At 31.5% G+C, this 15998-nt stretch overlaps 1 protein-coding gene across 2 annotated transcripts; it reads left to right on the top strand.

Moving 5' to 3' along the window:
• The first annotated feature begins 246 nt into the window (after window positions 1-246).
• Window positions 247-15774, top strand: LOC111087831. Of its 2 annotated transcripts, none has more exons than XM_022395901.1 (3): window positions 247-829; window positions 8931-9337; window positions 10545-15774. In XM_022395901.1, exons 2-3 carry the CDS (start codon window positions 9018-9020, stop codon window positions 12490-12492), a joined length of 2268 nt encoding a protein of 755 aa, XP_022251609.1. In that variant the 5' UTR covers window positions 247-829; window positions 8931-9017; the 3' UTR covers window positions 12493-15774. The 2 variants fall into 2 exon arrangements, with proteins under 2 accessions (XP_022251609.1, XP_022251608.1); XM_022395900.1 differs by having other exon boundaries at window positions 247-1090.
• The last annotated feature ends 224 nt before the right edge of the window (window positions 15775-15998 follow it).

The following is a 15998-nucleotide window of genomic DNA, read 5'->3' as shown; positions in this document are numbered from 1 at the left end:
TAAGGCTTGTTTTGCAATTATTGCATTTTACTTTTTATTTTCAAATAAAATATATATATATATTAACTTTAATATAACTTATGTTGTAAAGTGGTGAGAAAGATGTAAAGTAGATTGATAAGGAGATGATTAAACACATTATCGTAGTAAACAGCAATAAACAACTAATAATTTACATTGTAAGACATTTCCAACAGGACGCCATTTATCAAGTGAGCAGTCACATTTCATACACATAAGTGTTGTCAAACGATTTATCATAAACTGTAATTTCCTGTGGGAAATAACTTAATCCAGAGCTTACTCGTTACGAACTTGTATAACAATCAATAATTGAGTTTAGGCATAAATCCTATTTTACTTAGTTATAACTTATAAGTATCTTATTGACCCACATTTCAGTTACTTGAGTATTATTGAACGTTATTTTGTCGTTTAAACTTAGTGTAGTTCATAGAAAATTGTTTTGAACACAATCAATAGGTATCTATCCTTTCTTTTTTCTAGATACTGAAAAGCAAGTTTTACGGTTAAGTTAAAATACCAATAGTACAAAATATGTAAGATTCAGCATATACTGCACAACAAACATGTTACACTTAGGTTTTATCATCGTCCTGGTGATCTATACAGTAGCTGTGAGATAAGTTCGGCTCTAACCTAACATTATAGGTTAGGTTTCTTCCGCAGTAGATATGTCCCATAAATAGCTTGCTCACATAGCACTCCAAAAATGGCGATGTATTCCAGAAGCGCTGAGGTTGCGGTATTTCCAAATTTGGGAGGAAACCTGATTCCATCAGAAGTTTTCATTGCCTAATTTGTTCGTGTAAGAAACATTGACATTGTCTTGAATAACGTGTCTTACACTCTCTAAGATATGGCTTGGTGTAAACACCTTTACCAGTACTACACATGTTTCATCTTGTTCGTAGCTCACTTGAATTTGAAACTTGAAGTTCTAACTTGTTAGGCTTAAGGAAACGTTAAGTTGAAAATATTAAAATGCTCAAATTTTAGGCGTCTGCAATGCAATTATTGAGCTGAGAGTGTTCTCTGTGCTGCAAGTTGGTTTTGTGGATAACACGAGGTATGAATAGCTTGCTTGCTGCTTCTTTTTTTCACGTGTGTATCACTGTAGTGTATGTTCGGGAGCTTATGCCGTTATGACAAAGTTGGTTTTAACGTGGGTATACAAAAGCACCGTTTTGAAAACTCTTCCCCTATGTCTAAGGGCTATATTATTTAGAAGATTAGTTTTATTTTAATGGTTTTTAGTTAGTAAGTTTTGTACATTGTTTTATACTTTACAGTGTATTTGAATTATGTGATTAAGTATTTGTCCGCAGTTACTAAGGGTCAAGTTAAGTAGAGAGAAAGACAGATGGTAACGGCGTAATATTATTAAATCTCTAATATAAATAAATTATAATATCTTGCCGTCTTACGGCTGGGGGTTTTGTTGCGTCGACTTTCGTTATAATGTAATTTTGTAAAGCATATGTTATTGTTGTTTATTATTGTTATATTTCCATTGTAGAAATATAATGAAGCTTATGAATATTTCAGTTTTGCCTGAAGGTCAATTATATTACAAATGAGCTTTGATGAGTTTATTGTTAAACTTAGGCCTACTCAGACGTATTTGTTTACCGATTGTGATACTGATACTTTTATTTTTAATAAGATAGAACACTGGCTCCGTGATAGTGTGACTGGATCGTCATACTTATGTTTCAAGCTATGTTAAGGCTAATGTAACAGTATTATAATAATTTATATTTCATTATGAGGGTTGATGAAAGAAAAAATAATTTATGTTTGTGTAACTCATAGTCATAACACAAGTACACACACACACATATATATATATATATTTATGTATAGGTAATCAAGATGTAATATTTGATAGAAGATTTAGGCCTGCTGTTACTTCACCTTTTCAAGTAAACTGTTGTTAAACTTTTTTTTCCTCTCTCCCCAAAATGTGAAATATTTTGCATTTATTATATCTTTTGTACATATAATTAGAGAATAGAAATTACTTTTGCAGGACTGTAGTTCATATTCTTAAATACAACATTAAGTTGCTTAGTGTATTTGTAGTAGTAGATTTAAAGCTACAAAACTGTAGGTGTTGATATTTGCTACTCTTGTAAGTGAAAGACTCACTACTGGTAGTGGAAATGGTATTGATGCCATGTGCTAATATTGTTTAAAAAGTGATGAATGTTTTACTTATGAACTTTTAAAACCTTTTTTGCCATGTTCAATAAAACCTCAAGGAAACCAACATGTCAAAAATGTTTTCATTAATTCAGCTTACTGTTTAATCCTACAAACATATAACATTCCTTCCCATGTTCTTGTAAAGTGTAATTTTAAACCATTTTTGTAAGGTAAACATTTAATTTTTTTGAAGCATTGTATTTTCATGTAGAAACATTAAGGGTAAATACTTGTCAATGAATAAGGTTTTTCACTTTATCTGAAATGTTTTGGGTAATTGCCCATTGAAACTCAGAATTTGTATGAAAAATAACTGATTTCAGACCAAAATGATTTTTGTGTAGCCCCAAAAGTAAATTTGAAATACAACTTAATCTAGAATTTAAGAATCCTTGTCGTACTGTATGGACTTCTACGTTAACTGTTTACCAAGTAAAAATTTTTATCATGTAGATTACATAAGTTTGTAGACTTGTTATATACAGATTTATATTCCATGAGCAATGCATTGAATTTCACATAATGTATTTTATCAGTCAATGAATATCATAGCATTGATACAACTTCTTGTTAACTGTAACTCTGTATGAAGATTTAAGGTGCACTGATAATAGAGGATTGTAAAACAAGTACTAGATTCAATTGTTGGGTGAACTGATTGAATAAATTCATGTGAAGTGTGAACTGTGGTCAAGCAGTTCCAACTGTCTACTCAACTTGTGGAAACCAGTGCTAGTTGTTTTCAGTATCAACAGCTTGTACAGTCATGATCTCTAGGATAATAGAAACTGTTTATTTCATATATGTATTTCATTTGGTCCATCCTATAGTTTTGTTAATATGAATAGTATAATTTGGGTTAAATTAAGACATTATGGTTATCTGTATACATGCATTTAAGTGAAGGAATCTTGTAAAATGGCTGTATTTTGGTTTTATTTCATGTAAGTTGCACTTTAATTTGTAACTGATGATAATACAACAAATATAAATTCAGTACATGTAGTAGATGCTAGAGAAAATTCTAGAGTTTTTTGAATGCCTAAATATCTATTGTATTAAAGTTTTAGTGTTTTTGAAGGTAGGTTTAATTATAAAATATGGTGGGTAATGAAAGACTTCGTATCTGTTATTTTACTTGTGGCTGTCAGCTAAAGGTCTGCAATTAATTAATAAATTCAAATAAAAATAGTTGGTACAAAATGCATGGTAAATTATTTACATAAAATGATAAATTTGGGAAAATATTGAATGGACATAGTTTATAGTTTTTTTTTCAGTGGCTTAGTCCTCCATGAAAATTATAGCTTGTATAGTATTTGTAGACCCAATGTTACAACAGCATCTGTCATCCTTATAAGGCCATGCTGTCAGCAAAATTAGAAACACGTCTTTCTCAACCCCACCTAACTAAATACCAGTTGGTCTCCTCTCTCAATGTCCTATTTTAGTATAAAGAACTGTTTTAGAAATGAATTTGCCATGTAGTAAAAATCTTGCCACTGGTCTTTGATGCAAGTTCATGCACATGTTTTATAAGTACAGTTGTTAATAGCTTCAGATAAAATGAAAGCCTAAGTTGTGATACCTGCCTATATTTACTTTGTGCATGACTTTATGTGGTCTTGTATCATGACTGCCATACAAATCTATTAAGGGCAGTTTGCCAATGCACTATGATTGGTTGGAAAAAAATTCTATGATTATAATTGGATCAATGAAAGATGCATTAAAGAAAAAAATGTTTTCTTAAGTCAGTATGAGCCAGTTAGATATTTATATTAGAAACTGAACACTAGTTCAGTAGGGTGATTCCAGCATGAATGTACCCAGTGTACATTTATCATAAATTACTTATACACATGTCTAAAGCCTGAGTGGAAGATTTCCCATTATTTCAAAACAGTGTAAGAGATATCTAAAAAAATGAATACTGTAATTAACATACAATTAATAGTACCTTAAATATAGTTGTGAACTGGTTTCTTCATAAATTGGATGTTCTTGAGGTTTTCACAGAGAGAAAATTTTGTTTAAAGTAAAAACAAAATAAAGGTTTACTTTCCTTTGCTGTTGTAAGTAGTTGTTGAACCAGTAAAATAGAAAGTGATTTCCCCATACCATGTGTATAGCATGATGCTCTTTGGGAATAATACTTGTGACTGTGTGTTTGCTAAAAATATTTCTTTAAATAAATTTTGTGTGTAGATAAAAAAAGAATAATGAAATTGAGCATTACTTACATTAGATATTTTTTTGTTTTAAGTAATTATAATACCATGTGTTTCACATTTCATTTTGTTTCTGCATCATGTTTTTAGGAGAAAGTTTAGTACACATATTATAGCACATACATGGAAGTAAACATTAATTGGCTAGGCTTACTAGAAATGTTTTAAAAATTGTTAGGGCAATTTACATATGTCAACAGTATTCCAAGCCTGAAAACTTTATATAGTGAACTGATCATTTTAATGGCTAAAAACATTTTTTGTTTCAATATTACGGCACCTCTAATTATACAGAAATTACACCCATAGATCTTTGACATCTTGAAAAAAGTTATTTCCATTTGTGAAAACTGTTTATAATACTTGATGGTCATTTAGTCATCTATGTATACATTGTTTGGTTTATTACTGAGAATTACTGTCTTACAGTACATGCATGTGATGTTTTGGTAGTGTTACAATGTGTACGTTAAACTTTCAACTTAACTAAAGTTTGGAGATAGATAGGTGATTCATGTATTGTTGAGAAGACAAAGTTGAAAATTTATTGGAGAAAGAAATATACTGTAGAACCTAATGAAAATGTCAAAATTCAACAGAATAAATTACTGAAATTCATTTTTTTGAAGTGCCAAAAGTAATTTTCTTTCATATTAATCATGAATTCAACTCGATTTTCAGTTTCTTTCTTTGGCTACTTTCAAATAAACTGTATAAAAACACAAAGTCAAGATGTGATTTTCTACATACTGAGCCATATACAAAAGCCAACCAGTAGCACAGTTATTAAGCTGCAAATGATCATTTACAGGTTATCAATTAATTTCTTATCCATCATTTCTTGCTTTGAAAAGTATCTCTGACATTCTCAATTTGACATGAACTCCTGTAGTTCAATTTAACATTACCAGTATTTGATGATTCTGTAATATTCCTAACACAGAACCTTTTTAGGCTTAGCTTTAATTTATATTTATTATATTTATACTAAAAACAATAACATCTTTTATCTAATTTGTTACTCATACTTACAAAGAAGATTTATCTGATATTATATTATATAACATGAAATGATACTGCATAACAGTTTTGAATGTTTGATTTAGCACCAGATATTTCTGTATATATATTTTATAAACATATTAAAATCATACTATGAAAGTTTCCTTATTTAACAAATGCAGTTTCATAAACTTAAATGTGATGAAGGATGCTGTGCTTTGATTTTTTTGTGTGGATGTAATCTAATTTTTTGTTTGTCTGGTAGGTTGTTGATTTTATGACAAAGTGAGTTAGCTCCAGTGTTTTTGTAATATAGGTTTTATTATGATAAATTTTCTTCTTTAAAAGTTTCTTATTTGTGCTAATTTATGCATTTACCATCTAATCTGTTATGACCTTAGGAAGTGATATGATGGAAAACTAAATACAAATTCAAAACTGTAATAATGTTCTACTTATTGTAATTAGCATTATGACTAAATCTAGGTCAGAGAAAATGAGAAGGGGCAAATTAAAGCTCATAAGACATGGTGTAGTAATATCTGTAGATTTGCTTTGTTTATACCATAACAAAAAGTGTCACACTGAAGGTTTCCTAAAGGTAATTTAAGTACGTGTAAGATATGATACAAAAATGAGAAAGTGCTGAGTGTTTTAATTAGTGATAAAAGCAGTGAAAAATTATAAATGAGAGTTAGGTGTCTAATGGAGTGTAGTGTATGCACTTTTGGTTTTCTTAATATAGGAAAGGCACCAATATATTTGAAAGTGTGTAAATATGGACTAATGTAATGATACCTGGTTTAAAAAGTACAAGTCTGGAAGAGAGAATTGAATATTTAAGTTTTTATCTTAAGTTTAGAAGAACTACATGTTGACATGATTTAACAGTTTAAATTGTTATAGGCTTGAATAATCTGTCTCAATTATCTGTTTGATTGATGAAATGAAGAAGATAGGGAAAATGATATGAATATTATTGGGTACTGGATTCAAGTTTTGAAAATTTAGATCCATACTTGTTCTTTGGCAATAGTTACTGTTGTGTTAGAATTAAGTAGTGGAATAGTTAACATAACATAATGTTTAGGGACAACATGGGACCTGTTGGTCCATCTTGGCTGTCCCATTCTCTAAACTGAACTAAAACTATTAAATAAATAAATTTAAAAAGAAATCTTAAAGCCAGCCCTTATCATTCATATAATTATCAAGGTATCTCTGAAACTCACTTAAATTTACTGTCTCTGCAACATCTGAAGGCAACTCTTTCCAAGGCCTGTTGGAAAAAGATAACTGTTTGAGCAAGATGACTCCTACCTTGCCAAAATTTGTATTTGTGTCCCCTAATCCTATTATTCTTGCCATTAAGTATGAAAAAACACTATCAATTCCCTTTATAATCTTAAACACCTCAATCAGATCCCCTCTAACTCTTCTTTGTCCAAGAGAAAACAATTTCAGAAATTTTACCTCTCCTCATATGACAACCCCTTCATCCCAAGCACCATTCTAGTAACCCTCCTCTGAATCTAAAATCCTATTTGCCCTACCACTAGCAACAGCATACTTCTTGGATGGCTTAAGAGACTGATCAACCATTACACCAACGTCCTTTTCTTTCATGACACTGTTACGGTTATTCCCATCCAAATTATATTTATAATTCAAATTATGATAACTTGTATATATTATCTTGCACTTATTATAATTAAAACCCATCTGCCTTATATTTGCTCAACTCACTAAATGATCAAAATTATTTTGTAAAGCAGCAACATTCAAGACCTTAATATCATCAGCAAATTTAAGTAATTTATTGATCATTCCTTCATCTACGTAACTGATGTAAAGGTTCTAAGACTGAGCCCTGAGGTATCCCACTTGCAACATTAATCCAGTTTGTTTGAACCCCATTTATAATTACCCCTGCTTTCTTCCATCCAGACACTGTTTTATCAAATTAACTAACTTATCCCCCACTCCTATGGAGATTTTTTTTTTACGAGCCTTCTATGTGTCACTTTATCAAATGCTTTCTGAAAATCCAGATACACCAAATGTACACCCTTACCCTCATCTACATAAGTAGTAACCTTTTCAAAGAGTGTCAAAAGATTTTTAAGGCAAGATTTTCCTTTAGTGAAACCATGTTGACTATTCAGTAAGATTCTAAACTTTCTTAAATGACTTTGCAAAGCAGCTTTAATCAGACTTTCCAAAACTTTTCCCACAACTGATGTAAGACTAATGGATCTGTAATTACTGGGACAATTTTTATCACCTCCCTTGAAAAGAGGAGTTACATTAGTTAACTTCTAATCCTCTGGTACCTGTCCACTATCCAAGGACTGACAAAAAATAGTAGTAAGTGACTCACATGTCCAATCTTTAACCTCCTTCAAAACCCTTGGGGAAATATTATCTGGCCCAGGAGCCTTATCATTCTTTAAGTTTTGTATAATTAAGTTATGGCCTGATCAACCCCTTGTACATATTAATTAGTTCCTCTGACCTACCGTTCCTTACATCATTAATCCCAACATGCGCCACAAAAACTGCACAATTGCTAGCCCCCTTTATTATATCTCTTGCTCTATCATTTATATCCTCCACCTGTGCCCCTCGGTAGCATAATCTATTTACCCCACAGACTATCCTATCCACATGCCTTGTCAAGAAATCATCTATAACTTTCACCTCCTTAAGTTTATCATCTACATTCTTCTCTGTCCCTTTTGGTTTCTTTCCCTCCAATAGTTCCTCATCTGCAGAAGCCAAGGGCTAAAATCTGTTGCCCAATAAAATAGGCTCATTACAATTAACTTCAATACTTTTAGCCTTAAAAGTACTCATTCTAATTTCCTGAAAGTAATTGTTAGCTGGTGTATCCCTTGTGCGTAAAAGCTTAAGCTCCTCCATAAGATGTTGCATGTGCCATTATGCATTCTTTTAAACTTTTGTTGGAGTGTTATATGGATTTAAAGGCTGTCCAGAGGTAACATCATTTCCCTGAATGGCATGTTATATTACCCATTCATGTGCCCTAAGCAGAAAACTCCATTTGAACTACATATTATTGTTTCAAAAACTTTGTTAGTTGTATGTCTGTGTGTATTTTTTCAGGATATGGTCAAGCCAAAATGATACCATTAAATGGCAGTCTTAATAATAGTTTCTCATAAATGTTATTTGTAGAAAGAAGAGTGGCAAAATCAATAAAACAGCAACATACAAACATATGAGAAGAAAAGAAGAAAAAAAAAAAATTCTACTGTTATAATATTAAAGCTAGGTTTCTGTTTTTCCCTTAACATTTTCATTAAGGGAAAAACACTACAAGTTTTAAAAGATTTTTTAAAAATCTACATTTCACAATCATCAAATAGATTGGGAGAAGTTGATTAATGTTACTAGCAGTACAAGGTTCACCCTCAATAAGTACAATTTTGCTCTTTTTTTTTTCAGAGTCTGGTAAAGAAAGTTGACTTTTTTTTCCAAAGATGATGGTCGTTGATTGCGTGTTTAAGAGACACACTACATTGTGTGGTACTGATGTCTGAGGGTGTAGAGCGACCTTTGACCAGATTAAACAGTAGTTCAAGTGATCAGAGAATAGAAACTATTTGTCAAGAAGAAATATTATCTAGTGGGGAAGGCACAAGTGATATAGAAGCACACTGCCAAAATGCTGAAGATAAAACCAGCATGGTTGCTTTACATCCTGAGTTTAGCACTGGTTTTACTAAGCTGAGGTCCTTACTTGAATCCCCTGACAGAAAAATGACTGTCAAACAGTCAGAGACCAATGATAAGGAAGACTTGCAGTTTAGAGGGGAAAACAGCAATACTTCTGCATCTGAAACAATTCCAAGGTAAGTACACAAAATAATTTGTATTTACACCAGACTTTATTAGGATTCTTAAGCACACATATATTCACAACATGAAAGTTTAATTTTTAAATGAATTTTGTAAGCATGAAATTTAATACAAAAAAATTGTAATTTATAAGTATGTGTAGTTTCTTAATAAAATAGTCGTACCTCACATTAAAGTGTAACAATATCAGTAATAGGTAAAAATACTTTAACTATTTGACCAGTTTAGAGAATGTCTAAATATATATATTTTACACAAGATAAAATTGTTGAAAAAATTCAACAATTTTTCAACATGATATTTCTATTTTTCCACATCTTGATAAGTTGTATAAAACATCTTACATAAAGAGTGCCTGTAGTATATGGGTTTCACTAAGATTTGAAATAAAACTGTTAAAACTTCATTTATAGTATTTTATTGATTAACCTTAAATGCTGGAAAGCTTTTGATTAATATGTTTTTCCAAAATTATATAACTTATATATTTTTTTCTTTTTGTATTTGTAAATATGTGTATCAGTACTAGTATCTATGTAAACTCTTTTAGGTAACTAAACAGTTGTATTTTGAAAGTTTTCATTGGTTGAATTTCTATTCAGTGTTGTATAAATTTGTTCAAGAGGATGTATTACGCTCAACTAAACATACTAATTAAACTAAATATATTGTTCATGGTTAAAAAAAAATGTTATTTTGATTTTGGTACAGTCTAGAAGTATTAATGGTAATAATATCCATGAATCTATTGACATTTGAGTGTATGGGACTGTGTTTAGTCTCAAGGTTTTTATCTTTATACAGTAAATTAGTGAGTAAATGTTTTATTGTATTTTGAGACTGGGGAGAGTCTCATTTCTAAATATTTATTGTGAACCATTAAACAATGGTTTTCTTTTAATGTCTGTACTATTCAAAGTTTATACAAGTGTTGTTTTAACATTAAAGTGGACATGTATGTTTATAAGTTGTTGAGATCTGAGAGTGTATTTTATGATTTTGATAGCGAGAAACCCTCAAAAATGAGAATGCATGTGGTTAGAAATTCTGTAAAACCAATAAATGATGTAAAATGTGTTTGATGTAAAATTTGATATACTGGTAATCATAAACATGTGGAAATGAGGTGAAGATGACATTTGTGAGTTGTTAAAAAAAAGCCAGAAAACAAGTTGCAGTAATACATATTTGTATTTTCAGTGAACTTCAGCTTGGACCAGATTTTGGCTACTCACAAAGATATTTTCACATTTCTGATGGAAATTTGTACAGTGTTTTTTCCCCCCTTCAAGGAAGAAGCTATGGTGTAACCCCCTCTTTTCTTCGTAAGCGAGGATATGCAATTAGAGGTTCCCGTGGCAAAGGGAGAAGAAATCAGCGTAGAGGACTCAAATTTCACAACTTCATTCCATCTGAAAGTATCACGTCAGAGAGAGATGAAAAAACTGCTGATGATGTTTGGAAGGTCCATGCTGAATGTAGACTACGAGAAGAACATGGATCAAAACAAATAATGGTGTCCCATTGGTCTCTTTCTTCTAGTAGTCCATCAGGTACAAATCCTGTTCCCTCTAATTTACCTTCTAGTCTTTCCTCTTCAGATGGAGCTACTTCAGAAGAAAGTAGGGAGTTTTCTTATGAACAAAAGCCACAGGAACATTCAATGACATCCAAAAACAGAGAAAACTTGAATAACATTTATTCTACACCAGAGCCTCAGAGTTCACCTCATTCATTGCCACTTCTCTCATGTAGATCTAGTCATGGGACATCATCAGTTGTTGATAAAATTCTTTTTCATAAGCTCTTAAAAAAAGACTTGGAAGACTCTCAAAATTTTATTCCTGTGTATAAGGAAACATCTGTGGAAAACATGCCGATGTGCAAACAAAACAGTCTTTCAGATTCTGTGGTTAATGTGTCAAATCAGAATACTCAGGGTGTGAAGAGTGATGCAAATTACTCAGAATTAAAACCTTCAGTTGGGGAAGGTATTGGGAAGAATGTTTTTCATGAAGGTGAAGAGGAAGACATAGTTTCAGAAAGAAAGCACAAACGTAAGCCGCTTCACACAAGAAGAGTAGTTCCTTATTTCAGATATCTTTCCATGATTGAAGGTAATCAAGATGTTCCATTAGATCTCTCCTGTAAACAAAAACCTAACTGTGATAACACATGTTTTGTAAATAACTCTAGTTCTGTCACCAGGAAATTAAATACATTAGAAAAGCATATGCCCCCTTTTTTGCCAATTTCTAGAATTCCATCTCAACATGCGGGAAACAGTAAGTCGTCTACTTCATTTGGAAAAATAATGCCAAATAATACCCATCTAACTTATCCATTAGGTGTTAAAAATAAAAAGATGCATCTTGGAAAAACACCTTCCTCCAGAGTTAAAGAAGTAGAACTTTCAAAAGAGGAAGATGTTACCCCAACATCATTGCCTTATATTTATACAGTAGAGGATCTAGTCAACCAAACAGATTTACCTGTGATCTCTCTTCCTTCTCTATCAGATGTACAACCCAGTAACTCATTTTTAGCATCATCTCTCCATAACAGCTTATGTAACAAACCTGGTAATACAGACCAATTAGCACATAGCATTGTAGAAATACAAGGATCACCATATGGTGCCTTGCCAGCAAATCAGTCATCTTCATCACTGCCTTCTGGTGCAAGTAATATTTTCACATCTAGTGCCTCTTCATTTAATAATTTATTATCTTTGCCATCAACTTCAACATCACAACCCAACACCCATTTCATGTGTCAGGAAACAGCATTAAGGTCCAACTTTCGTCTTCCAAAAAATCCTCGAAAAGCCAGTCAGCGCACCATCATCAAACAAAAACTGGAAGATGCTTTCCGGCAGAATGGATTCTTGGTCCAAACTAAGCAGGTCTCAGACGGTGATGCAACATTTTGTAAGTTTCGTCAGCTTCGGAAATACACAAGGTATTACTTGAAAAGCTGGCATCAGCATCTTCCAGATGAAGTTCACAAGTTGTGGAAAGGTTTTCTTCCACCCAAGACTGCCTTACCCCATACAACTGTGGGCACAAGAGGTGAGCCAGCCACTGTTGTATGCCCCACTAACTCCAGTAAGGATAAACAAATGGATGAAAAACATGGCCAGAGCTGACCTGAAAAACATCTAGTGTATAGTAATGTGCTAACTCAATATCTTGTACTGGTAAAAGATGCATAAACATTTCATTTTGAACTGTGTGTAGCTATTTCTCGTTAGTAGCACATGCTGTTTAACCATGCACTTCACATTTCTTTTAGTTTTTGCTCTAGGCAGTATTTTAAGGTTTGACATGTGTCAAAATTTTGTTCGACTGGTTAGAAAGTAGAAAAACTACATACATAATTTTTTGTATACTTACCATTATTTAACAGTTTTATACAGCAAGCAATTAAAGGATAAGCAGCAAAATTGCTACCAGTTTGAAGAAAAATTTATCACAATTGAAATTTTATTTTTTCATTTCATGAACTTTTATTTTATGGCATTCTTTGATGATTGATATACATAGTACTACAATAGATGTAAATAGTTATACTTGGAACCATTCGTTATAATAATGTGTGAGAAATATTCATTTTGACAAAAAAAATGTACTTGTTATGTAAGATTATCTCCTAGTAGAGATGTTTTATGGAAAATTATCCATTGGAAATTTGTTTCTAATTCTTCTTGTTCTTAAACTTGGATTTATTGCATATTTAATATTTCAACACCCCAAAATATTGCTTGTCACAAATTACGTGTTAAGACTTTTTTTTTAATTGTCAGTAACATTTTCATTTAGGGACTTTGCTTTAAATAGAATTACAAGACATAGTCATAATTAGAATAGGAGGGATGATTTTTCTCTGTTTGTTTTATAGAGTATTCCTTGTTTGTTTCTATTGCACTTTTTTTAGTACTTATGAAAAATTGTAACAAAAATATACAGCTTAAAACCATTAACAATCACTATCCACAAGTTCCAAATTTCCACTCTATTTTGCTATAGCATCATTCAGATTCACTGTCTTCATTCTCACTGATTTCTTCCTAATTTTTGCTGACTCCATTTCAGCTAATGTTCATAGTTGTTGCTGCCAGATTTTACTCTCTATTGTCAATCCACACTGTTGTCTTTTTCTGTTACCACTGTCCAGAGCCTCATCTTGGGGGGTTTGGAATTATAGTGCACAGTAATAAGGTTAGCTGTTTGCTTCATAAGGTTAATAAGGTTAGCTGTGAATGGTATTGCTTTAGATATTTGTTAATACATTACTGAAAGACACCAGTTGTGTTTGCTAGCAGCTGTGGTAAGTTGAAAATTTAATACTTGCATTGTAACTTTAGATAACTGCTGAACATCCATAGAATCCTTTTGACCATTTTCAGGTGCAGTGATGCTAGCTGACTTCCATAGAACTTTTCTGTTTTATAATTTGTGCCCAGTTTTGTATTTAGCCAAACTATTTAAATAACCACTAAGTCTATGTTGAGAATATACTTAGCTACCATTATGGTCATCTTGACATCAGTACTTTGGGTCTGAACATGATGAAAGCAAAAGTCGTAGTGACTGAAAATTTTTATCATCAAGCATTGATCTGCTGCTGCCGACAAGGGTGATTAATTGCCTGTAATATTTGTTTACAGTGCTTCCTCATCTTCTTGAAGATAGATACTACTTTAGACAACATTGGTTTGTCACCATCAAGCTTTGTGTTAGCCTATGAGATTGTGTGCAACTGATCCCACAGTCCACTCGCTTAAATCCATATACATCTAATGCGCTGTAGATATTTCTTACATTTTTTAAAAATGTATCCTCATTTAAATGGCATTCATAGGGAAAATGTGTTTACAAAAATGTGCTCTTGACAATCACCTTGAAATTGATTTGATGGCTTGGATAATCTTGCAGTTTTTCAGACTCTTCAGTAAAACAATATAACAGTCCACGATTCTGAAAGAAACTTTACATGAGACTAGTAACTTATCAGTGAATAGATTCATATACCTACTATAAATTTTTTATGGTGAAATACATGGTCATACTCTTCTAGATAATTCTCAGCCAATCATCTTTCTTTCTGGAATGTTTTAACCAATCCTTGTAATGAAGTTCGGGCCATCCATTTTTTTAGACCTCTCTTGAATGATTAATTCTCTTCTGAAGCATGTTGTAATAAAGTGAGATTGCAATAATCTAAACAATAAGGCAAGTACAGTAGCCATATCATCAAAAGCCTTTTAAAAATGATGTGTTTAATGACAAAATTTGATGGTTTTTATGCTTATAAAAATGTTTCATACATGTTGGTGGGTGTATTTATTTTCAATTAGCCTTTGATGCAAATACAAAATGGGGAATAAAACTACTAGGATTGCACCAACAGCATCTGTGATTTGTTCCTTCTAATATTTTACATATAACTGCCCATTTTGTACCAACAGAATGACTTACAAATGAGATTGAATCATGCTTTGCCAAGGATGTAATTTTAATGTGTATTTTTGAATGATTTTGAGATTTTCCTACATTTTGAGGAACAAATATTTGGCTTTTAGAATAAAGTAACGTTACTTTTTCATCATAATTTCAACAATATAAGTATTAAATCTATACATCATTTGAGTTAGCTATTCTAGTTCCCAATTAAAAATTATCTTAGTACCATATTCATCGAATCTTTATCAAGAAAAGACTTGCACAAACTATTGTGTAATAAACTTTCAGTTTACACTGTTCTTTTAGTATACTAGCTGATATATTTCTGATATTCTGCATGGTTGGTATCATTTTGAAAGTTGAATAAATGCTGACAAGCATGTGAAATACTTGTATATATCTTCAGTATTTAAAATATCTGAGTGACAGATTGTTTCAGTGCCTATGCTAAAATGATTAGTATATATTCCTGATTATTTTGCACTGTTCACACGTAGATCAGTTACTGGACATTAATGTATTTTACCTATGTATTACTCTGTTTTCTGAATAATACTGATAAAGAATATTGAACATTATCCTTTATTACTTAACAAGTGCCAACTAGGTTTAAAATAGATTTAAGGTAAATGTTGTATCTAAAACCCATTTTACATTTTTGGTACTGGGGGTTAATATGACAAAAAAAAATCAACTAAAGTTAGAAAACATTTACACACACTTATTATTATTTAACAAATGAGGGTGTAAAATAGAATAAGCTTATTTGATATACCATAGGTAGAACGTATTGAGTCTGTTAATCAACATTGCTTATTCTGTTGCATATTCTCCCTAATTTACCTTCTGCCATTATTATTATACATGTAAATCATTATGGAGCTGCCATTTTTTCCATATCTAGATTATTAGTACATATTTTTTGTATCAGTAAATAACATTAAATATATTCTATTTATTATTCTGTATAACTGAGTATTGACCCCTTATTACAACAATTTATATAGTTGTATGAATCCAGTCAAGAGTTCTGTTCACCCACTAATATCTATAGAAAATATTCATTGATTAAACAATGTACCCATTTTGTAATATAACGGTTGATTAGTTATAGAGCATTACTGATTTTATTTTTAAGTTTGAAAGTTTATTTTCATTAAGTTTAAAACATTTTTGATAATATTCTCTC

The sequence above is a fragment of the Limulus polyphemus genome, unplaced genomic scaffold (assembly GCF_000517525.1).
Source record: "Limulus polyphemus unplaced genomic scaffold, Limulus_polyphemus-2.1.2 Scaffold2712, whole genome shotgun sequence".
NCBI classification, from domain to species: domain Eukaryota; kingdom Metazoa; phylum Arthropoda; class Merostomata; order Xiphosura; family Limulidae; genus Limulus; species Limulus polyphemus.
This window is presented reverse-complemented; position numbering and strand designations above follow the sequence as displayed.